This window comes from Rhineura floridana, chromosome 11 (genome assembly GCF_030035675.1).
Source record: "Rhineura floridana isolate rRhiFlo1 chromosome 11, rRhiFlo1.hap2, whole genome shotgun sequence".
NCBI classification, from domain to species: Eukaryota; Metazoa; Chordata; class Lepidosauria; order Squamata; family Rhineuridae; genus Rhineura; species Rhineura floridana.
This window is the reverse complement of record NC_084490.1, coordinates 68829946-68853836: the sequence shown is the minus strand read 5'-3', so window position 1 is coordinate 68853836 and position 23891 is coordinate 68829946. Positions and strand designations below refer to the sequence as shown.

The 23891-nt window shown below is 46.4% G+C and overlaps 1 protein-coding gene across 1 annotated transcript; it reads left to right on the top strand.

Annotated features, from left to right (window-relative positions):
• Positions 1-626: 626 nt before the first annotated feature.
• CHMP5 (charged multivesicular body protein 5) lies at positions 627-23891 on the top strand. Its single transcript, XM_061590630.1, has 8 exons — positions 627-807; positions 2538-2642; positions 2889-2935; positions 3776-3869; positions 3955-4026; positions 9854-9962; positions 22070-22182; positions 23190-23891. Exons 1-8 carry the CDS (start codon positions 739-741, stop codon positions 23238-23240), a joined length of 660 nt encoding a protein of 219 aa, XP_061446614.1. The 5' UTR covers positions 627-738; the 3' UTR covers positions 23241-23891.

The window sequence follows — 23891 nt, the reverse complement described above, 5'->3', positions numbered from 1 at the left end:
GATGATTTTGATTGTATAAATTTATTGTCAGTCTTGACAGGAAGAGTCTCCTGATTACAGCGATATATCATACAGGGTACCCCATTATTTATTTTGAGGTGCATTTTAAATTTGGCTTGACGTTGCTGTAGCTGTCAACTTTTCTTCTTTGTTAGTGACTGAAATTTCACACACTTAAGGAACTGGGAACTAGGAACCAACTTCAGCGTCGTGTCATAATAAGAGGCATACAAAATTATGTATGGTGAGAAAGTGGGTAGGGAGAACCTCTCTCATGATAAGGACCTAGACGCATCCAATGTAGCTGAGCGGCGAGAGAGATTCAGAATATACGAAATAAGCCTTTGCTTAATCCTTGCTCGTTCCAAAACAGTCCCTCACCCCTACCCCGAGTGCATTAGACGGATTCTCCTAAAACAACTTCTTCGGAGCCAGCGATTAAATGATTATAAGCTCCTGACCCCAACGTCCGAGGGACGCACGTACGGACGAGCCTCGCCCACTGAGCCCCGCCCCCTCTTCTCCCGAAGCCAGGGCGGAAGAGTTCGCCTACACGCAATTCCGTCCACCGTCGCCCTGTTGCTTTTGACGACAAGATCAGGTGACATTTCTGCCTACCTCTGATTGGCCGGCGCAGTGGGTTGTTTCCGGGTTCGAGGGAGTATTGTTGGTGGAGTCTTCCTGGGTGCTCCATTATATTTCGCTTATTCCAGTTTCCTCGTTTTAGACCCTTCCAAAATGAACCGCTTCTTTGGCAAGTCGAAGCCTAAGGCGCCGCCTCCGAATCTGACGGACTGTATTGGCACGGTGGGTCCCTTCGGAAGGGGTGGCTGGTGGACCATGGCCGAGCGTCAGTCCCGCTGCTAAAGAAACCGGCCACCACCCTGGTCCCATAGGGAGGATGTGGCTCGGCTCTTTCGGAAGCGTAGCCCTCTAACGATCCTGCTCTCTTCCTCCTTATAATCTAGGGGTGGGTAGAAAGTAGGTCATGCCCCCCCAATAGATCATTTAATGCCTACTGTTTGCGTGTGAGCTTCCCAGAGGTGCTATCTAGATGGCCACTGTGGCATTTACTTATTAATTTATTTTTATCTGGCTTCTCAATCTTCGATTTCTAAGGTGGTTTACTTTACAACCACATATCACAGTGTGATCCTGTATGTGTCTGTTCTGAAATAAGTCTCATTGAATTCAGTAAGACTTACTCCCAGGTAAAGAGTGTATCTGACTGTAGTTTTGAAAGTCATAAAAATAATAAAATAGTGACAAATATAATAAAGCATCACAAGTGATGGGTTAAAAGTAGCTGTAAAAACTAATGTTAAAAGCCTGGGTGACAGAATAATCTTGACCTGGTACTTTAAAGACTATCAAGTTTGTCACCAGATGGACAGATAAGTGAGTTCCACAGCTAAAGTGCTGTGACTAGAACATATAACCATCACCATATCTTGAGGTACCCAGAGCCAGGCCTCTAACATAATAGCTGGACAGGTTCACATGGTAGATCGATCTTGGTCTGATGCAGCCAGCAATGTACTACTTATGCTCTTAAGTGAGAGGACGTACTTGGGATCTGTTAGCACAGGTTAGGTGGGCTTTAAGAGATCCCAAATATATGATCTTGTTATGTAACTTTCAATCCATGACTGAACCATAGGGATTCTAGTAAAAAAAAAAAAGTAGACTGTAAATCTGAAATCAGCCCCCTCCTGTTGTAGTCTAAATAGGGCAAGCAAACACACATCACAAATATATTTATATACCCAGGCACTCTAAAAACCAGGGGTAGACCACATTCAGTCTTGGTGGTCTACTTAAAAAAACACACCTAATGGAGCATAGGGGATTTTGATGTATTCAAAAATTACTTATTAAAGATATACTTGTATACTGTTTTTCTTAAGTTCAGAGTTTATAAGTTTATAAGAATAAAACAACATTTTAAAGTTGCATAAGATATAAAAGCCCATAACAATTTACTATTCACATTAAACAAACATAAAAAGTTCCATAGCCTGTCAATAAAAGTTGCATTCCCTAGTCGTCATTAATTTACAAAGTGTGACTACATATTCTGGATCTGTTAACACAGATTAGTTATGCCTTAACTGTGAAATAATCCTGAATATGAATTCTTCCTTCAGTACAAAATATATGCTTTGCTGGCTAGGTGGATCAAAGTGTGGCATCCCTGGAAATTGGCCAGCAGTCTACCAGTTTAGTGTGATCTGTTTTCTGTATTCTTCTGCTCTAAATTTCTGTATTCTTCTGCTCTAAACTGTACTATGCCCTTTCCCTTTTATTTTTGGCTGCTGCTGATAAGAGGCATTCAGGGTTGTAATATGTAATTCTTGGAGCGCTATTAGTGTGCATGATGTTTTACCAAATGACACAAGGAAGACAGGTCTTATGGTGCTTGATAGACCTGATGTACTTTCCAAATGTTTATAATTACCTTGCCTGGCTAGAGATTCTAGAGATCCCTTTGCCATTTGTAACAGGACTGTTTTGTCTCTTCCTCCCTCTTGCTAAAGGTGGATAGCAGAGCAGAGTCTATTGACAAGAAAATTTCTAGGCTTGATGCAGAACTGGTGAAATATAAAGATCAAATGAAGAAAATGAGGGAGGGGCCTGCAAAGGTAAGATGTGAGCAATTTAGAGTGAGGTTTCTTATGCCACATCACATGATAACTAGTTCTCCAGGTTTTTAGATATGCTGGTGAATGTCTATAGTTGCCGTGTCATTGTTCTACCCTGTACCAGGTTCAACAAACACCTGCAGTAAGGTGGTACATAAACCTTTAAAGTAAACAACTATAACTTAATAAACGTTGCTCTCAGCAATTCATCCTCATTGATAGTGACATCTTTTTGTTCTTCTCTAGAACATGGTGAAGCAGAAAGCCCTGAGAGTGTTAAAACAGAAGCGAATGTAAGTTTCAGATTTTCTTGCACTTTCTTTTAAAAACAGTACTAATTTGAAGGGACTGGAAAGATGTGTCCTCAAATTTCGGCTTGTCTTGGTAACCAGATCCTTACTGTCACCACCCAGTGACTCCCGAAGTTCTCTGACTCATGCAGAGAACTTGGAGATAGGAAGGCTCTTTGTTGTTACTTTATGCTGGTATAATGGGAGGCTTCCCACCCTGTAATGCTGTCTGACCCTAGTCACAGACACATGCTTCCATTTCTAGCAGAGTCCCAGCCAGCTAAACCATTGCCTGATGCCAGAGAGAGATGTAAGTGGACACAAGGTTGGGGTGTGGGTGTGGGTAGGAAACTGCCAGGACAAGAGAGCAGGAAAAGGAGCCATATTCCTTAGACATATTTTGAGGAACATGAAGATAAGCAACCCAGCCCCCGTTTTACAGCATTTCACCTCAACTCTCTTTTTCCATGATTTGAGATTAGACAATAAGATTGGTGTCACCTAGTAGTATGGACTTCATAGTCAAGGAACACATACAAAGAAAGATGAGCTATGACTGTAGCTTTCTACTTAGAAGCCAGTGGAATTGTGATCAGATTTTTAATCAGGTCATGGTTTAAAATTTGATTGGACTGTTGAAGGCCAAATAAAATTGCTATAGGAGCTGCATCTAAGGTGTGGACTGTCAATCCTGCCCTAAACCTTGGGACAGGGCCCCAGATGAACCCTACTGGATTTCTTACACTGATCTGAATCTCTGGAATGGAGATCAGACTCTACTGCAGCAGCACTAGCTTGTGACATTGTGGCTTGAGGTCTGAAAATTGTATGTTTTGAACATAGGTATGAAAACCAACGAGATAACCTCGCCCAGCAGTCTTTCAATATGGAGCAAGCAAATTATACCATCCAGTCTCTGAAAGATACAAAAACAACGGTAACTTTTATTTCATTAAAAAATTTACTTGTATATTTGTATGTGTTACAGTAGGCCTAAACGTCTTATCTGGCTACTTCCCTAGGTTGATGCCATGAAACTGGGAGCAAAGGAAATGAAAAAGGCTTACAAACAAGTAAAAATTGATCAGATTGAGGTAAGTTTCAGTGTTAATTGAAAAATAATAATGTGCAATTGAACCAAAATAAATGATGACTCTACAAGTATGTTTATGCTTATTTGTATATTTTATTTTATTTATTGCATTTATATCCTGCCCCATAGCCGAAGCTGTCCAGGCGGTTTACAACAATTAAAAACATTAAAAACTGATAAGCAAGTTAAAAACTCATGTTATTCAAGTGCTGTTAAAATGCCTGGGAGAAGAAAGTCTTGACCTGGCACCAAAAAGATAACAGGGTTGGCACCAGGCGGACCTTGTCAAGGAGATCATTCCATAATTTGGGGGCCACCACTGAGAAGGCCGTCTCCCTTGTTGCCATCCTACAAGCTTCCCTTGGAGTAGGCACCCGGAGGAGGACCTTTGATGTTGAGCGTAGTGTACAGGTAGGTTCGTGTCGGGAGAGGCCTTCCATCAGGTATTGTGGTCCCAAGCCGTGTAAGGCTTTATAGGTTAAAACCAGCACCTTGAATCAGGCTTGGAAACATACAGGCAGCCAATGCAAGCGGGCCAGAATCAGTTTTATATGTTTGAACCATCTGGTCCCTGTTACCAATCTGGCTGCTGCATTTTGGGAGGAAGGTGAGAGAACCCAGCAGAACGTACACCTTGCTGCTGTGGCCTCCTGCAAAACTCCATCTGCAGGCTTCCTCGGGTGTCAGCTGCTACTCCCTGCAACGCCTGGGTGCCAGCTGAAGCCAGCTGGGGCTAACAAGGGAGAAGACAACTGCCAGAGGGTGGGGAAGAGAGCTCCCCTTCGTAAGAGCCACCTCTAGCCAAGGCTTCCCTCCCCCAAGTGTCAGGCTTCTTTTAACATGTGCCGGGGTAGAAGTAGTCGGGGGCTTGCCATTGAACTAATACTGGGCAGGGGATGGAATAGCGGTGGGAGGCAGACTGGCCATTACAGAGGAAGGGATAAAAGACATCTTCGTGCTTGCATCCCTTCTGGTCCCCCTTCCAACCCTCGGGACATTGGTAGCTATGCTGGAAACTCCCTGGATCTTACTGTCCTGCCGATGAATGCAAGGTCAGTGACTAATAAAACCACTTTAATTCAGGACTTAATCCTGGATGAATGCGCTGACCTTGCTTGTGTTACTGAAACCTGGCTAAATGACCAAGGCGGAGTAGGTCTCTCCCAGCTCTGCCCACCAGGTTTTGTGGCACTCCAGCAGCCTAGATCCAGGGGACGGGGAGGTGGTCGCAATTGTCTGCAGGGAATCTATCTCCCCTGTCAGGTGTCTTGTCCCTAACACCTCCAGCTTTGAGTGTGTGTGCCTGGCCTTGGGTCAGGGAGACAGAGTGGGGATTCTGTAGGTGTACCGTCCACCCCGCTGCCCAACAGTCTCGCTCCCTGAGCTGGTGGAGCTGGTCTCGGCATTGGTGTTGCAGTTCCCCAGGCTGATGGTCCTGGGTGACTTCAACATACATGCCAAGGTTAGACTCACAGGTCCAGCTCTGGACTTCATGGCTGCCATGAGCTGTCTCTAACCATGGAGCTGTCTCTAATATCATCTGGACCAACTCATGTGGCAGGACACACACTTGATCTTGTGTTCTGTTCGGGACAGGAAGAAGGTGATTTGAGGGTGGAAGGGTTCTTAGTGACTCCGTTGTCATGGACAGATCACCACATGACAAGGTTTAGACTTTGTGCCCCCAGTAACCTTCGTAGGGGTTAAGGGCCAATTAAGATGGTCCGTCCCTGGAGACTCATGGATCCAGATGGTTTCCTGAATACTCTGGGGGATTTTCCCAGCATGGCTGGTGATACTGCCGAAGCCCTGGTCAATTTCTGGAATACGGAGGTGACCAGGGCAGTGGACACTATTGCTCCAAAGCGCCCTCTCCCACCAGAGAAGGCCTATAATACACCTTGGTTTACTCAAACCTTGGGCCTGATGAAACGGCAGGGATGAAGGCTAGAGCAACGATGGAGAAAAACTCAGTCTGCTTCTGATCGAACACAGGCTAGAGCTCATTTTCGAGCCTATCATGTGGCGGTGTTGGCAGTGAAGAAAGTTCACTTCTCTACCCCCATTGCGTCTGCTCAGTGTCGTCCGGCGACGCTTTTCCAGGTGGTCTGGGGTCTTTTGGGCTCTGGCCCTACATTAGACTCTGAGCCCACAGTCGCTTGCTGTGATATGTTTGTGAGGTACTTTGCAGATAAAATTGCTCGCATTCGGACTGACTTGGACTCCTCTTTAACTACAGTTGTGCCAGATGTCCTCGAAGCTTCCTCTGGTCGTTTGTCTATGGATACTTTTCAGCTTGTAAATCCTGAGAATGTGGACAGGATTCTGGGAGAATCGAGGGCCACTACTTGTTCCCTTGACCCTTCCTCATCCTGGTTAATCAAATATGCCAGAGGGGGAGTGGCTGACTGGTTGGCATATTTAATTAACACCTCCAACATTGTTGAAGGAGGCTGTGATAAAACCTTTGTTAAAAAAAAGCCTTCATTAGACCCTGCGGATCTTAACTTCTGCCTAGTCTCTAATCTCCCCTTTCTGGGCAAGGTGATTGAAAGGGTAGTGGCTGCTCAGGTCCAAGTTTTCCTGGATGAATCAGATTATCTAGAACCCTTTTCAATCAGGCTTCAGGCCTAGTCATGGGACAGAGACTGCCTTGGTCGCCCTGCTTGATGACCTACGCTGTGCATCAGACAGGGGAAGTGCATCCCTGTTGGTGCTGCTTGACCTCTTGGTGGCCTTCGATATGATCGACCATGGTATCCTTCTGGGCCGTCTAGCTGGGATGGGATTGGGAGGCACTGTTTTATGGTGGTTCCAGTCCTACCTGATTGACAGGACCCAGAAAGAGGTGCTGGGAGACTACTGCTCGATCCCCTGGCTGTTGGCCTATGGGGTACCGCAAGGTTCCATTTTGTCTCCAATGCTCTTTAATATTTATATGAAACCGCTGGGAGAGGTCTTCAGATTTGGAGTACAATGTCATTAATATGCTGATGACACTCAGCTCTATCTCTCCCTACCACCTGATTGCAGGGAGGGAGTGCTCATCCTAAACCGGTGCCTGGAGGCTGTGAAGGGCTGGATGAGGGCTAGCAAACTGAAACTTAATCCAGACAAGGTGGAAGTGTTGCTGGTCAAGGGGGAAACTGCAAGGGATAGGGTTGCAACATATTCTGGATGGGGTTGCACTCCCCTTGAAAGAGCAGGTCTGCAGTTTGGGAGTCCTCCTAGATCCTGCCCTGCTGCTTGAATAGCAGGTGGCTGCAGTAGCCAGGAGTGCTTTTGGTCAACTCAAACTGGTCTACCAGCTGCGATCGTTCCTGGAGGCAGTTGACTTGGCCACAGTGACACATGCATTGGTGAGATTGAGGCTTGATTACTGTAACACACTCTATGTGGGGCTGCCTTTGAAAACAGTTCAGAAATTACAGTTGGTTCAAAATGCAGCAGCCAGAATGTTAACTGGAGCACAGCTCAGGGAGCATATCACCCCTGTGCTTTATCGACTCCACTGGCTCCCAATTTGTTTCCTGGCCCAATTCAAAGTGCTGGTTCTGACCTTTAAAGACCTAAATGGGCTTGGACTGATGTACCTGAGGGACCGCTTAAGCCCATATGCACCTGCCCGGGATTTAAGATCATCTGCCTCTTCTGCATGTCTGGAGTGAAAGGTGTTAGACTGACAGGCACACGGGAGAGAGCTTTTTCAGCTATGGCCCCCAAGCTTTGGAACACCCTACCCCAAGAAGTCTGCTCTGCTCCCTCCCTGATGGTTTTCTGGAGACTTCTGAAAATGATCTTGTTCCGGAGAGCCTTTGGGAGGGACTGAACGTAGAGCCTGACACTGATTTTATGCCTTCTACGTTACATTTTATCCTTGTAGTCCCCTTTAGTGCTACTCCCTATATATATGTATATTTGTGTGTGTGTGTATGTGTGTATTGTATTTTATGTATTTTAATTGTATTTTATGTATTTTAATTTCTTTTAATGTTTTTGTGATGTTATTGTTTACAATTTTGTTATGTACGTGTTTGATTTTATTTTTGTAAGCCGCTCTGAGTGCCCTATCATAGGATAGAAGGGCGGGATAGAAATATTTTAAATAAATAAATAAATAAATTTTGCATAAGCTGCCGTTTCCAAACTGTCTTCAAAGGCAGCCCCACATAGAGTGCATTGCAGTAATCTAACTTGGAGGTTACCAGAGCATGGACAACTGAAGCCAGGTTATCCCTGTCCAGATAGGGACGTAGTTGGGCCACGGCACTCTGTGCCACCGAGGCTACCTGAGCCTCAAGTGACAGAGATGGTTCTAGGAGAACCCCCAAGCTACGATCCTGCTCTTTCAGGGGAGTGCAACCCCCTCCAGAACAGGTTGGACATCCACCATCTGGTCAGAAGAACCACCCACTAGCAGCATCTCAGTCTTGTCTGGACTGAGCCTCAGTTTATTAGCCCTCATCCAGTCCATTGTCGCAGCCAAGCACCGGTTCAGCACATTGACAGCCTCACCTGAAGAAGATGAACAGGAGAAATAGAGTTGCGTATCATCAGCATACTGATGGCAACGCACTCCAAAGCTCCGGATGACCGCACCCAACGGTTTCATGTAGATGTTGAACAGCATGGGGGACAACTGACCCCTGTGGAACCCCATACTGGAGAATCCACAGGGCCAAGCAGTGTTCCCCAAGCACCACTTTCTGGAGCCGACCTGCCAAGTAGGAGCGGAACCATTGCCATGCAGTACCTCCCACTCCCAACTCAGTCAGTCGTCTCAGAAGGATACCACTGAGAGATCAAGGAGAATCAACAGAGTCACACTCCCCCTGTGTCTCTCCCGATAAAAGTCATCATCCAGGGCAACTAAGGCTGTTTCTGTGCCAAAACCAGGCCTGAAACCTGACTGAAATGGATCCAGATAATCGGTTTCATCCAAGAGTGTCTGGAGCTGGCCTGCCACCACTTGTTCAAGGACCTTGCCCAGGAATGGAACATTTGCCACCGGCCTATAGTTATTAAGATTTTCTGGGTCCAGGGAGGGTCTCTTCAGGAGTGGTCTCACTACCGCCTCTTTCAGGCAGCCAGGGACCACTCCCTCTTGCAGAGAGGCATTAATCAGTTCCCTGGCCCAGCCGGCGGTTCCATCCCTGCTAGCTTTGATTAGTCAAGAAGGGCAAGGATCCAGCACAGAAGTGGTTGCATGAACCTGTCCAAGCACCTTGTCAACATGCTCAAGCTGTACCAACTGAAACTCATCCGAGAAGACAAGGCTGTGCTCTGGATACCTCGCTTGATTCACCTACTACAACATGAGTCTTAAGTCCTGGCAGATGTTAAAGATTTTATCCTGGAAGTGCCTAGCAAATTCATTACAGTGGGCCTCAGATGGTTCTACCATGTCCTTGGGGCCAGCATGTAATAGCCCCCAGACAATTCTGAAGAGCTCCGCTGGGCTTAAACATGAACTAGATAGCCCTTGATATGCCTCTGCTTTAATGTCCCCCCTACTTCTCTTTTTTGCAATGGATTTTATTTGTATATCAGTCCCAAGGAAAAAGTAGTGTGAATGGTATCTTGTATTAGCCAAACTGTTTTTGAGGCTAAAACTTTTTTGTGGGCAGAAATGAGAGGCAAAATCAGAGACTATAATGTTTCTTAAATCTGAACTGTATGCCAACCAAGTTAATTAACAAGCTGTGCAGTGAGATTTTGTTTATTTCAGGCAAATAAAAAAGCCCTAATGAATGATGACAACAGTTTAGCTATCAAATAGGCCTCTTATCTCCTATCCTTTGGATTTATATTTATATAATGAACGTCAGGACTTGCAAGACCAGCTAGAAGATATGATGGAAGATGCTAGTGAAATTCAGGAAGCATTGGGTCGTAGCTATGGAACTCCAGAAATTGATGAAGATGACTTGGAAGCAGGTAAGTTACAAATAAATTTTCCACAGGTAGCCTGCCATCAGATTGGGTAGTACTGCCATCTAGCGTCCGAAGGCAAGAATGCACTAGAGTTAAAACCTGGGGCTCGAGCCCCTCCCACTCCAGTCTTCATGCCTCCATCCGAGGCAGATCGGAATTTAGACAGAGCGTAGCTAAGTCTTTATTTTCAACTCTTCTCCTTATCGCTTTACCTCTTTATTTCTTTGGGGTTTCCCCTGAGGCTCCACCAGCAGCAGCTGCTGCTTTCCCGTTTAGCGGGGGCTCTGCGGCTGCGGTCCCCCCCCTCCCTTTTTTCCATTTGTTATTCAACCCTCTGAGCCTCCAACAGCAGCGGCTGCTGCTCTCTCTTTTTTGCGGGGGCTCCGCGGCTGCGGTCCCCTCCCTCATTTTTTCCGTTTGTAATTCAGTCTTCTGAGGTTCCAACAGCAGCTGTTGCTGTTTTATCGTCTAGCGGGGGCTCCGCGGCTGCGGTCTCCCCCCTCCTTATTTCCGTCTGTAATTCAGCCTCTACATAGGGAAGCTTGCGGCCGTAGCTCCCTCGTAGACACCCCGCCCGTTTCCTCCCTCAGGGATTACTGAAGCCTCTTGTAGCGCTCCCGTTTCCCGCCAACCCCGATATCGCGGCCGCCATTGTTACTTATTTATTCAATTCTTTTACAGAGGCCCCTCAGCCCGGCTGTTCATTCAGCCCGGCTTGGGCTTAATTAGGCTTACTGATATCGCCTCTCTCGCCTGTTTTTTGGCACCCTCCGGTGGCATATCCTTCCAGCTAGCTCCCGGCCGTTTTCAAACCCTTCTAGGGCCTTAGTGAGAGGCTCTGATATCGCGGCCGCCATTTTCTTTCATTTTTTGCCCCTTTTTTCTAATACTTTTCTCACTTGTGGGACTTGTGTAGTCTCCTGTTAACAAACATATACTCACCTAATATATTCACCTAATCAGTATTTCCCTCAGACACATCAAGTAGCCCTGTTGTGGGACTTGTGTAGTCTCCTGTTAACAAACTTATATTCACCTAATCAGTATTTCCTTCAGATACATCAAGTAGCCCTGTTATACCACACCTTCCCCATTGTGTGTGTGTATATTTGTAGGTGCACATCCAATTGACTTATGCTCCACCTTCGGCAGCGCATTATTAGTCTGTGCACCTTGGCGGTACCGCACCTTCCCCATTGAGTGCTTGTATCTAGCCCTGGGCACACTGCGATTGTTAAATAAGGCTTTTCTGGCAGTGTAACTAGCGGTCTCGCACCTTCCCCATTGTGTGCGTGTACTTAGCTCATGGCCAAGTTGGCAGTGTAACTAGCCATCTCGCACCTTCCCCATTGTGTGTGTGGACTTTGCTCGTGGCCAAAGTGGCAGCGTAACTAGCGGTCTCGCACCTTCCCCATTGTGTGCATGTACTTAGCTTGGCGCCAACCTTACCCGAGTCGTTATTTTCCTTGTGCTGGGCGTACTTACTCCTGTCATACTGTCTCTAGTCTGTCCTATACTATTTCTACCTTAGCTCTGTTACCGCTCCTTCCCCATTGTGGGCGTTCATTCAGAGATTGACATGGCGGATTTGAACCCTGAGGTGACAATATCCCCTGAAGCAGGCCGTCCATCACCACGCCAGCCAGCTAAACATAAACACGCCAAGGCAAAAGCAAAGACTAAACACCTGTCTGGTCGCTGGGCGCCCAAGAAGGCACACTACGTATCACCCTCGCTTCCGGAGAAACCTCGCCATGCAGCCGTTCCTGCACTTTTCCAGTCTCCTTCTGAGTCATCAGAGGAAGAGTTTGAAGGATTCCCCAGTCAAGCTCCTCAAACTCCGCCTGGGCAGCCTCAAATTCCTCTTCAGGAACAGGCGCTACCGTCTTCCACTCTCCCAGGGATACAGTTGACCCCTGTCTTCCTGCAACAACTACGAGAGCTGCTGGGGTGCCTATCCCAACCCCAGCCTTCTCTACATTTGTCTTCTCAGCCCGGAACCTTGCGACAGCCCAGCTCTGCGAGACACCCTGGTGACAATACTGATGCTCCGCTACCCTCTCCTAACCCATAGGAGGTGGTCAGGGGTAGACTGGACGTAGAGCAATCTCAGACTGATGACTACATGAACGTTTTTCAGACTGACCTGGATGAATGGAGTGGGGAATCTGACCAGGAGGAGGAGATCTCCTATCGCCTATTTGACCCAGCGGATTTCTCTCATCTGTCACGTAGAGTCATGGACACTCTTGGCATTCAACCAGAACTTGTACAACCGGTTGTCCCTCCTGTCAAGGGTGCCAGAGTTCTCAAGTCCCCCAGATCAGTGCAGCACTTCATTCCCGTACCAGACCCCATTAAAAAACTGACCAGAGAAGAATGGGCCCGTCCCCTTCGTCCACGTCGTTCCTCATCCTTAGCCAACAAGCTCTATACCCTTGACCCGGAATTCATGTCCTTTCTGAATGTCCCGGGGGTGGACCAGCCTATTTCCAATCTTGTATCCCGGTCTCTCCTCCCAAAGGAAGGCGAATCACTGTTCAAGGACCCCTATGAGAGGAGGCTTGACTTTGTCTTCCGTAAGATCCATGAGGCTTCCGCTCACTCCATCCGGGCCTCTTCTACCACCTCTATCTTCTCACGGGCTTCCATGATGTGGTTAGAGGATCTCCTTGACGACCCCAACCCGGATCCCGCCAAACTAAGGAAATGTATCCTCAAGATACACAAGGCTGCTGCCTTTGTGGCCGACGCCACGTTAGACGCTTCCCATCACAGTGCACGCGCCCTTGCGGCCGAAATTGTAGCTCGTCGTACCCTATGGCTCCAACATTGGGATGCCGATTCGACTGCCAGAACCAACTTATCCTTAGCTCCATACTCAGGATCTATGCTGTTCGGCGAGGACGCACTCAAAGCACTCCTTGTCAACCCCAAGGACAATCGTAAACCTGCACTAGCTACGGCCAAAAGAGACGACCGCAGACCCGTGCGACGGTTTACCTCTTACCGTTCCTTCCAACCCTTTCAGAGAGGACGACCTGGTGGACGAGGACGGGATACCAGGCCTACAAATTTCCATCCCTCCAAGGCACCCTGGCCCAGACAACGCTCACAATACAGGGGCCAATACCAGAGCAGGCAGGCATATGGCAGAGGAACCCGTCAGCGCAGGCAGTTCTGACTCCATCCCCATTGGAGGCAGACTCTCCTTCTTCTCCAGCATTTGGCTAAACTTGACAAACATCTCCTGGGTCAGACTTCTCTTCACCCAGGGCTACAATATAGAATTTTGGCGGACACCACCGGACAAATTTTGCATCTCCCCCGTCTCCAGGGCACGCAAAAAGGTCATGCAGGACGCCCTACGACATCTACTAGAGATAGCCACTATAGAGCCTGTTCCTCCATCCGAACGGCTACAAGGCGTGTACTCCGTCCTCTTTACGGTTCCCAAGCGAGACTCCTCATGGAGGGCGGTCTTAGACCTCAAGGGCCTCAACCGCTTCGTCAAATACCGCCACTTCAAGATGAAATCTCTGGCATCTATTGTAGAGGCTCTACAACAAGGGGACTTTATCGCATCCATCGACCTGAAGGATGCTTACTTACACATCCCAATTTGTCCGGGTCACAGACGGTTCCATTTTCAATACCGGGCCCTTCCATTCGGCCTCTCCTCGGCCTCCTGAGTCTTCACCAAAGTGATGGCCACCATGCTGGCGTATCTCCGCCTCCAGGGGGTCCATATTTATGCTTATCTCGACGACCTCCTCCTCCGAGCAGGCTCCCGGGACTTGGCCAACAGGCAGATCCAGTTCACCCTAGAGGCACTACATTCTCACGGCTGGCTGATCAATGCCGAAAAAAGTCATCTACAACCAACTCAGCGCCTCCAGCACTTAGGAGCAATACTGGACACATCCCTAGCCATGTTCTTTCTGTCCCCAGACCGTATTGCTTCCATCACAGCCATGGCAACCTTACTTCTACATCGCCCCACAGCAGATGTCATGTTTCTGGCCCAGTTTCTCGGGGCAATGATCTCCTCCATCCACATCGTTCTGTGGGCCCGACATCATTCCAGACCTTTACAATGGGCTCTCCTACCTTTTCAAGCGGACATCTCCAGGTCCAACCATCGCGTAATTCCGCTGGGCCAATCTCTGAAGCAATCATTCCGCTGGTGGGTATCCACAACTTCCCTCACCAAGGGGACACCGTTTCGGGACCCAACCAGAGTCCTAATCACCACGGATGCCAGTCTGTCCGGCTGGGGAGCCCATTGCAACTCCACCTTCGTCCAAGGCGTGTGGTCAACCCAGGACCTAAGTCACAACATCAACTGGCTGGAGCTCAGAGCTGCTCATCTGGCTCTGAGACACTTCCAGCCACTATTCGCTCTACAACATGTCCTCATTCGGACGGACAATGTTTGCGTGAAATCTCACATCAACAGACGGGGGCACAAGGTCCAGGGCTCTGCAGGAGGAAACGACATGAATCTTCGACTGGGCCGAGTTCCACCTCCTGTCATTACGAGCAGAACACCTCAGCGGAACTCTAAACGTTACGGCCGATTGGCTCAGCAGGCAAAAGGTCCATCCGGGAGAATGGAAGCTTCATCCGGCTGTGTTCTCCCTTCTCCAGCGGCGGTTCGGCCCCCTCTCGCTGGATCTCTTCGCCTCCAGCCACAACTGCCAACTGCCTCGTTACTTCTCAAGGTACCTAGAGCCAACGGCGGAAGCAGTGGATGCTCTGACGACACCATGGCCAGACGGGCTCCTGTATGCCTTCCCGCCCATATCCCTTATAGGCAGGACATTGACAAAACTCCGACTCGAACGGACACGGATTTTACTCATAGCACCTTATTGGCCTCACAGACCCTGGTTCTCAGACCTCCTCTCGATGTCAATGGCGGATCCTTGGACCCAATCAGGCCGGATCTTCTCTCCCAAGGTCCAGTTTGGCATCCGGACCCAAACTGGCTCAGCCTGACAGCCTGGCTTTTGAGCGGACACAGTTGAATACTGCTGGTCTTTCTCAAGGGGTCATAAACACTATTTTAGCGTCAAGGCGACTGTCAACTACTCGAATCTATCAGAGTACTTGGCGTGCTTTTTCCAGCTGGTGCACTTCCAAAGGTTTTTCAGCACCCCAAGCCACTGTACAGCACGTTCTACAGTTCCTATACAGAGGCATGACATTGGGACTCAGACCGAACACCCTGTGTAGACAGGCCTTCACCATCTCATCAATTCTGTCTGTTTCTTCATCGGCAGCACCCCTAGGCACTCACCCGCTCATCAAACGCTTCTTAAGAGGAGCTCCCCACCTCTCTCCAGCGGTACGTCACCACTTTCCATCCTGGAACCTCTCCAAGGTTTGCAGGCATTACAGCGACCTCCATTTGAGCCTCTTGCCTCAGTGCCTCTAAGACTGTTGTCTTTTAAAGTCCTTTTCCTCGTGGCTATTACTTCCGCGAGGCGGATTTCGGAGTTACAGGCCTTGTCATCGGCCCGTCATCTCTGCGTATTCCATAAGGACTCTGTAGTCCTGAGACTGGATCCATCGTTCTGTCCTAAGGTCAACTCAATCTTCCACAGTAGCCAGGACATTGTACTTCCATCCTTTTGTCCAAAGCTGGTCCATCCCCTCGAAAAGGCCTGGCATTCGCTGGATGTTAGGAGAGCACTCAAAGTTTACCTCTCTCGCACCCAGGACATTCGACAGACAGACGCATTATTTGTATCCTTCCATCCGAGATCTTTGGGAAAAAAGGTGTCCAAATCCACTTTGTCCTGTTGGCTTCGAGCCTGTATTTCTCTTGCATATCAGTCACTTAATTTGCCAGTGCCGTCTAATATCACGGCTCATTCGACCAGGTCTGCTGCCACTACGGCAGCTTTCCTAACTAATGCTCCTCTTACAGACATATGCAGGGCGGCGGGTGGGCTACCCCTAACTCCTTTGTGAAGCATTATAAGATCGATCGCTGTGCTTCAGCTGACGCCTCTTTCGGGAGACGTGTCCTGCAACACGTTATTTCTGATTTGTAACTCCCTAGGAATCCCTCCCTATTAGGGGGCTACGTTGGTACATCCCAATCTGATGGCAGGCTACCTGTGGAAAATGGTCCCTTGGACCCACCTGAAGGATGATTTTCACACGTACGCCTGCCATCACGTCCCTCCCTTGTGGGGGATTTCTGGGGAAATTCGTTCAGTATTTTGTATATAGTTCAACCTATATGTTTTGTGCTCTGTCTGATTTTCTTTAGTTAAAACCTATTCTCATGTTGCAAGTTCTATGATATTTGCTATGTATATTTTCTTTGCTGCTGGGGCTTTTGCCCTTTGGTTACTTTCAGATTTACCACTTCGGACTCGTCATCATGAAGACTGGAGTGGGAGGGGCTCGAGCCCCAGGTTTTAACTCTAGTGCATTCTTGCCTTCGGACGCTAGATGGCAGTACTACCCAATCTGATGGCAGGCGTACCTGTGAAAATCACCCTTCAGGTGGGTCCAAGGGACCATTCTAACTGTGCAGGACCAGGATTTAATGGGTTCAGGATAGATAACGCAGACTCAGTTCAGACATTGTACCTAATCTTGGTTAAGGATATTTAACTATGGATTAGTCAAAATTTTCTTGGGCACATAGGCACATTTGCAAACTGGAGAAACCGTCATGGGCATCCCACACTCACACCCAACTGTGAGAGCACACCGCAGATGCACACACTTCCCCCTCTGCCAGCAAGTAGGCTTGGGGAAAAATGTGTTTTTTTCAAAACCTAATAAGGGGGTGGGGTGATCTTCCTGGAGAATCTGTTGGGGAGGCAAGAGTTAACCTGCCCTCTGCAACTGTAATCTCTTGGAAGATCACCTCATGCAATAATTAGGCTTCAAAAAAGCTTTATATTGGCTACAATAAAATATTTCTTTCCACCCTAATTGTGATTTGGCAGTGGGGTGAACTGTCACAGCTAGGGAAGTAACTAATAATCCTCCCCAGTTTCCATCTCCCCTCCAACAAAATTGTCTGTCCTCCATTCTAATTAGGTTTGAAAGATTAGGCTTCTACTGTAGCCAGTAGAAGGCTTCTGTGAAGCCTAATTGTGGTGGGACATTTTCTGCAGGAAGTTCACAGCTAGGGAGGGAAGAGTTCATTCTCCTCTCCCCAGGTATAACTCCCATGCAGCAGATGAGGAGAGGAATTGGCAGAAACCTGACACACACCCTTGCACAATAGAAGGGTACTTGGTTTCATGTAAGTGCTGTGTTAGATCCAAGCTTTGCGTGGTGTGATGTCTGAATGGACAATCCATAACCATTGCTCCACCTCCAGAGGCTAATGCACCCTGGGCAGAAGTGTGACTTCATTAACCAGTTAATGACCAGGCAAGTAGTTCTAAACTAGGTTTCTACAACCAGAGAGCCCACCACCTCCCTAGATAATTGGTTCCATTGTTGTACTGCTCTAACAGTTAAGACACTTTTCCTGATGTTCAGTTGAAATCTGTCTTCCTGTAAGTTGAGCTCATTATTCCATCGAGAAGAGATCCTGTCCCCGCTGTGTGTGACAACCTTTCAAGTGCTATCATATCTCCCCTCAGTCTTCTCTTCTCAAGGCTGAACACGTCCTGTTCTTTCAGTCTCTCCTCATAGGGCTTTGTTTCTAGTCCCCTGATCATCCTTGTTGCCCTCCTCTGAACCTGTTCCTTTCTCTGTATCCCCTTAAACTGTGGTGTCCAGAACTGGATTCAGTTCTTAAGATGAGGCTTAACCAGTGCTGAACAGAGGAGAACCAACACGTTGGAAACGATTTGGAAACTATACTTCTATTAATGCAGCCTAAAATAGCATTTGCCTTTTTTGCAGCCACATCACACTGTTAGCTCATATTCATCTTGTGATCAACAATCCCAAGATCCTTCTCGCATGTAGTTTTGCTGAGCCAAGTATCCCCCATCTTATAACTGTGCATTTGGTTTCTTTTTCCTAGGTGTAGAACTTTGTACTTATCCTTGTTAAATTTCATTCTATTGTTTTCAGCCTAATGCTCCAGCCTATCAAAATCCCTTTGAATTTTGTTTCTATCTTCCAAGGTATTATCTGTCCCTCCCAATTTTGTATCATCTGCAAATTTGATAAGCATTCCTTGCACTTTCACATCCAAGTCATTAATAAAAATGTTGAAGAGCACTGGGCCTAGGACCCAGCCCTGCAGTACTCTGCTCATTACCTCCCCCCAGTTTGATAAGGAACCATTGATAAGCACTCTTTGAGTATGGTTCTGTAGCCAACTGTGGATCCACCCAATAGTTGTTCCATCCAGCCCACATTTAGCTAGTTTGCTAAATCAGAATATCATGGGGCACTTTGTCAAAAGCTTTGCTGAAGTTGAGATATATTATGTCCACAGCATTCCCACAGTCTACAAGGGAGGTTACCTGATAAAAAAAATGTGGTAAGATTAGTCTGGCAGGATTTGTTCTTCATATATCCATGTTGGCTTCTAGTAATCACTGCATTGTTTTTAAGGTGTTTACAGACTGACCGCTTTATAATCTGCTCCAGAATTTTCCAGGGATTGATGTCAGACTGTCTGGTTTGTAGTTCCCCGGTTCCTCCTTTTTGCCCCTTTTGAAGACAGGGGTAACATTAGCCCTCCTCCAGTCATCCAGCACTTCACCCATTCTCCATGATTTCACAAAGATAATAGACAGTGGTTCTGAGAGTTCTTGAGCCAGTTCCTTCAATATTTTAGGATGCAGTTCATTGGGCCCTGGAGATTTGAACTCGCTCAAAGTGATTAGGTATTCCTTGACCATTTGTCTATCAATCTCAAGGTGCAATCCTGCCCCTTCTACTTCATGTTTCCCAGGAGGGTCATAGACCCTTTTTTGGAAGAAGACTGAGCCAAAGTAGGAATTGAGGACTTCTGCCTTTTCTTTGTCATCTGTTATCATTTTGCCATCCTCATTGAGTAGCTGTGCCACCATTTCTTTTCTCTGACTTTTACTATGGATGTACCTGAAGAAAGCTTTTTTGTTGCTTTTGGCATCTGTCGCTAACTTCAGCTCATTCTCAGCTTTAGCCTTCCTGACACCATCCCTGCAATTCCATGCTACCTGTCTGTAGATTCCTTTGTGGCCTAGCTTTCCTTCCACTTTCTGTATGTGTCCTTTTTTATTTTCAGGTCATCTCTAAGCTTTCTGTGAAGCCACATTGGCTTCTTCTTCTTCTGTCTTCCTTTTTTCCTTGATGGAATTGTTTGCCATTGCGCCTTTAGAATTTCCTCTTTTAGAAACTGCCACCCATCTTGGACTCCTTTTCTCATTAGGGTCGCTTACCATGGAACCTTACTTACCATTGTTCTGAGTTTATTAAAATCAGCTTTCCTAAAGTCCAGATTACACGTATGGCTATTCTCAGCTTTTGCTTCCTTTAAAATAAAAAACTCTAGTATAGTGTGGTCACTTTCCCACAGAGTTCCCGTAACTGCCACTTCATCTACCAAGTAATCTCTGTTGGTTAGAATCATATCAAGGACAGCTGATTCTATAGTTGCTTCCTCCACTTTCTGTAGGAGAAGGGTATCTCCAACACAAGTCAGGAATTTCTTGGAGGGGCTGTGTTTGGCAGAATTTGTCTTCCAGCAGATATCAGGGTAATTGAAGTCCCCCATTACTACTGCATCATGCCTCCTCAAAGCATTGGCAATTTGCTTTTCAAAGGTTTCATCCTCGTCTTCTCCTTGATTGGGTGGTCGGTAGTAGACTCCAACTACCATATTCCTTTTATTCCTTGTCCCATTTATTTTAATCCAGATACTCTCAATGGAGCTACCAAGCTCATCCTCCTGTATTTCTGTGCAGGGATATATATTTTTAACATATAGCATGACTCCGCCTCCCTTTCTATTCCTTCTGTTCTTTTTGAACAAATTATGTCCTTTAATTGCAGTATTCCAGTCATGGGAGTCATCTCACCAAGTTTCAGTTATACCTATCAAGTCATATTTACTCTCCTGTATTAAGAGTCCTGTTTGCTTCCCATACTCTGGGCATTAGTATACAGACATTGAAGACCATGTGATTACGGCCTGGCTTTCTTCCTACATTTTTATGAAGACTATTACTGGGTCCCATTAGAGCTGTTCCCTCAATTCTTACTGTGCACAAACCTTTGTTAGTCGTTACCACCAAATTTACATCTCCCTCCCCCTTAGGATTCAGTTTAAAGTTCTCCTGATGAATTTCTCCATGCTGTGGCCAAACACATTCTTCCCAGTCCTTGTGAGGTGCATCCCATCACTTGCCAGCAGTCCATCTTCCAGGAAGCATAGTCCGTGGTCCCAGAATCCAAATCTCTTGATGCCCCATCCCCATCCAGAGTATTTCCTTTTCCCTTTCTGCTCCTTTTCTAAGTACCGGAAGGATGGATGAGAAAACTATCTGGGCCCCAAAGTTTTTGAGTTTGCTTCCCAGAGCTTCAAAGTGTGAAGTGATTTCTTTGTAGCTCCGCTTGGCAGTGTCTTTAGTTTCCACATGGATGAGAAGAAAAGGATATCTGTCAGTGGGCTTTATTGAGCGATGGCAACTCTTCCGTCACATCTCTGATCTGTCCTCCAGGGAGGCAACATACCTGGCGAGTCCATGAATCTTCTTGGCATACTTGGGTTTCAATCCCACACAGTTGGGAGTCCCCCACCACTACTGTTCTTCTCTTCCTCTTGTTGTGGGTCATAGTTTCATTGCTTCTGCTTGACTGAGCTTCAGCCTCTTGCTCGCAGTCCCATGGGGTCTTCTGTAATTCTTCCCCTGCAGACTCCTCTAGTCTCATCTTCAAGTGCCTGGAAGTGTTTCTGTACTTCCACCAGTGATGCATGTCTTCTAGCTCTTCTGCACCTGTGACCCTTTCCACAGAGTTTCCTCCATTTCGTCGTCGTTCTTCCACCTCCTGTACTTCTCTTTGCTGCTGTTGTTCTAGCGTTCTCTCTAAGAACTCTTAGTCTTCTCTTATACTCTTCACTGTGGCCACCTGCTGTTCCAGGCCCCTCACTTTTTCTTCCAACAGCTCCACTAGCTTGCATTTGTTGCATGTGTATGGCATGTTCTCAGGCAAGAAAACAAACATTGCACACACCTTGCAGGTCACCACCTCTGGAGTGTCCTTCTCGTCCATAGTCTGTACTGCCTCTTGTTTATTTCTTTCTACTTGTATTGGAGTGACCTGTGCTTTGTCTTGTCCTCCTTCAGGATAAATAGGAGAGTCCCACTGGTATGTGGTGCGCCGGACAAGGGGAAAAATTTTTTTAGGGACCTCCCCCGCCAAACTCGTGTTAGCTTGCTCTGAGAGCTGGCTCACTTGTATCTCCTCTGGACCAGCTGACACACTCCCTGTGGTCTGCTCAGTGAGGAGTCAGGAAACAGAATGAAACGCCCAGCACACACAGCTGCTCCTAGTTGCACTCAGCAGCTATCAGGCCACACCCCTTCAGCCAGCAGCTATCAGGCCATGTCCCTTCCAGTCAAGCTACTATGGTGCCCTTCAAAGGACATGGTCAGAGCACATTGGCTCTAATAGACCCGGCACCAGCAGGCAGCCAGGTTGGGCACAGGCCGAGGGCCCCTGTGGCTCAGTGGGGTGCCTCCTAAATGTATAAGCTGGGACTGGGAGGGTGGAGTACCTGCTGCATAATCTGTGCTAGCATCAGGTCGTGGGGTGTGATTTGCAGTCTGGAATAAGTTACCACAGGCTGCAAATCATGCCCTGGGAGCCAATTCTGGTGTGGAGCAGGAGCTCCACCCTCCCAGGCAACCCTCCCATGCAGCCAACATGGGGTTAAAGAGTCCTAGCCACCTCACCTCCTGTGTTGCTGCGTCAGCACGGGGGGACGGGACATCAACCTAGGGGAACTTTTATCAAATTAATGGACTAAATAAGATGTATGCTAGCAGAAAGCAATCTTTTCAGAAATGTGCATTTTACAAGTGTTGTACTATTTGTATTTAAATCGGATATACCATGTTTTGGGTATGTTCACCCTTCACTTTCTGTCAGTGATCAATAGCTGTTTTATATCCTAACAATTTTAGAACTGGAGGCACTAGGTGATGAACTTCTCGCTGATGAGGATAGCTCCTATCTGGATGAAGCTGCATCTGTTCCATCAATTCCAGAAGGCACACCAACTGAAGCAAAAAACAAAGTGAGTCTCTTCCCCCACCCCCATATTATGCAGAATACCATCACAACAGATGCTTCCCCAAAATCAGCTCAAGGGAGCACCCAATATTTGTGTAGATTTATTGTCCTTTGTAAAAAAAAATGCAGTGTGACTAGACTTTCCTCTCTTAATTCCATCTTAATCCCAAGAATTAGCTAGTACAGAGGAACATAGAAAGCTGCCTGATATGAAGTCAGGCAATTGGTCACATCTTGCTTAGTATTGTCAACACTGAGTGGCAGTGGTTCTCCAGGGTTTCAGACAGGAACATTTCCCAGCCTTATCTGGAGACACCAGGCAGTGAACCTAGAACCTTTTTCATGCAAAAGATGTGTTCTGCCATTGACTTATGGTCCTTCCCCAAGTAATGCATTTGATTAAGTGAACTGCTGCAAGCAGCCTTCTGGTGGACTGTAAATGATGTATTAAGGCAATTCCTTTTACTTAGGCTTTAATGCAGGTTATCACATACAACAATGTTGAAGGAAGCTTAACTATGGATTGGTATGATGTCTGACTTGGGAAAAATTATGATTTGCAACACAGAATGAGACCCTGCTTTGAAGTGGGTTTGCAAACCTTAGTTTATTGTTAATTATAGTTTAGCATGATACCATCGTGCCACCTGAAGAGGTCACTGTACTGTAGAAATCGGAGTGAATTTACAAAATGGAGCGGCTGAAAAACAAAAGCAGACAAACAGGAAACTCAAACCATGGCTTGGGTTCTAAAGTATGGTTAGTGCAAGCCATAGTTTAATGTGATGTTTAAATTGACTTTGAGCCTTAACCTTTTGGGTTGTGTATAACTTCTAGTACCATATCAATCATTTGCTGCTTAATTAACAAAATTGTGTAGCAATAAAACTCCTTTGCCCTAAATTTGTGTCATGCCTTCAGTGGGCAGATATGTAAGATTAACTTCCACTAATACGTATTTGGTATACCTTATACTATTAATCTCTAAATTGTATGTTTTCCCTCTCACAGGATGGTGTCCTTGTGGATGAATTTGGGTTGCCACAGATCCCTGCAACCTAACTCCTCTAATTCAGTGGGAATGCTGTTTTTCCTCTTACCAACTTCTTTACAAGAACACTTCAAGTGGTGAAGATGTAACTTTCCAGCACCACTCAATATCACTACATTATGGAATGTGAAGTGAATGCTGAGTGATAAATTCCCTTCCTTTTGAAGACATTTTATTATTAGCTTTTCTATTAACAGCAAGAAATTGGCACTGCTCTTTCCTTCGGCGGTATCCATTTACAAGATTGGAAATTTGGCTTCATCACTCTGGCAGTGTTATAGTATTGTTATGAAAAATATTTGGGGCTATATATAGTTTTCTTTGATTTATATTTCTCTGAACTACAAAGGGTAGTTGTGATGGTATTTCTTACATTAACTTTATTGTGCTTGCCTTCATCATACTTATTTTCTAATATAACTTAATTTTTTTCCTTTATTGCTAGTATATTTGCTATATAGCCCTTAAGTGTAGCTGTGTAACAAATAAATGCAACGGGGATTACTTTGTATAATTCATTTTGACATAAATTATGTACCATGTAGGGTAGCTTGATCCTATTGTATTATTTTTCCTTTTAAAGGAGCAGTTCCTTTTGTCTCAGTTACTGTTATATACCAAGATAGCAACTTTTAAAACATGATTGGTTTCCAACTTGCAAA

Bases quoted from the DNA above. Each gene is read 5' to 3' on its own strand.
- CHMP5 (XM_061590630.1), top strand. From the start codon at position 739: ATGAACCGCTTCTTTGGCAAGTCGAAGCCTAAGGCGCCGCCTCCGAAT. The intron at 2,936-3,775 runs GTAAGTTTCAGA...TTTTGAACATAG, and splicing joins GTGTTAAAACAGAAGCGAAT to GTATGAAAACCAACGAGATA. The intron at 4,027-9,853 runs GTAAGTTTCAGT...AATGAACGTCAG, and splicing joins TAAAAATTGATCAGATTGAG to GACTTGCAAGACCAGCTAGA.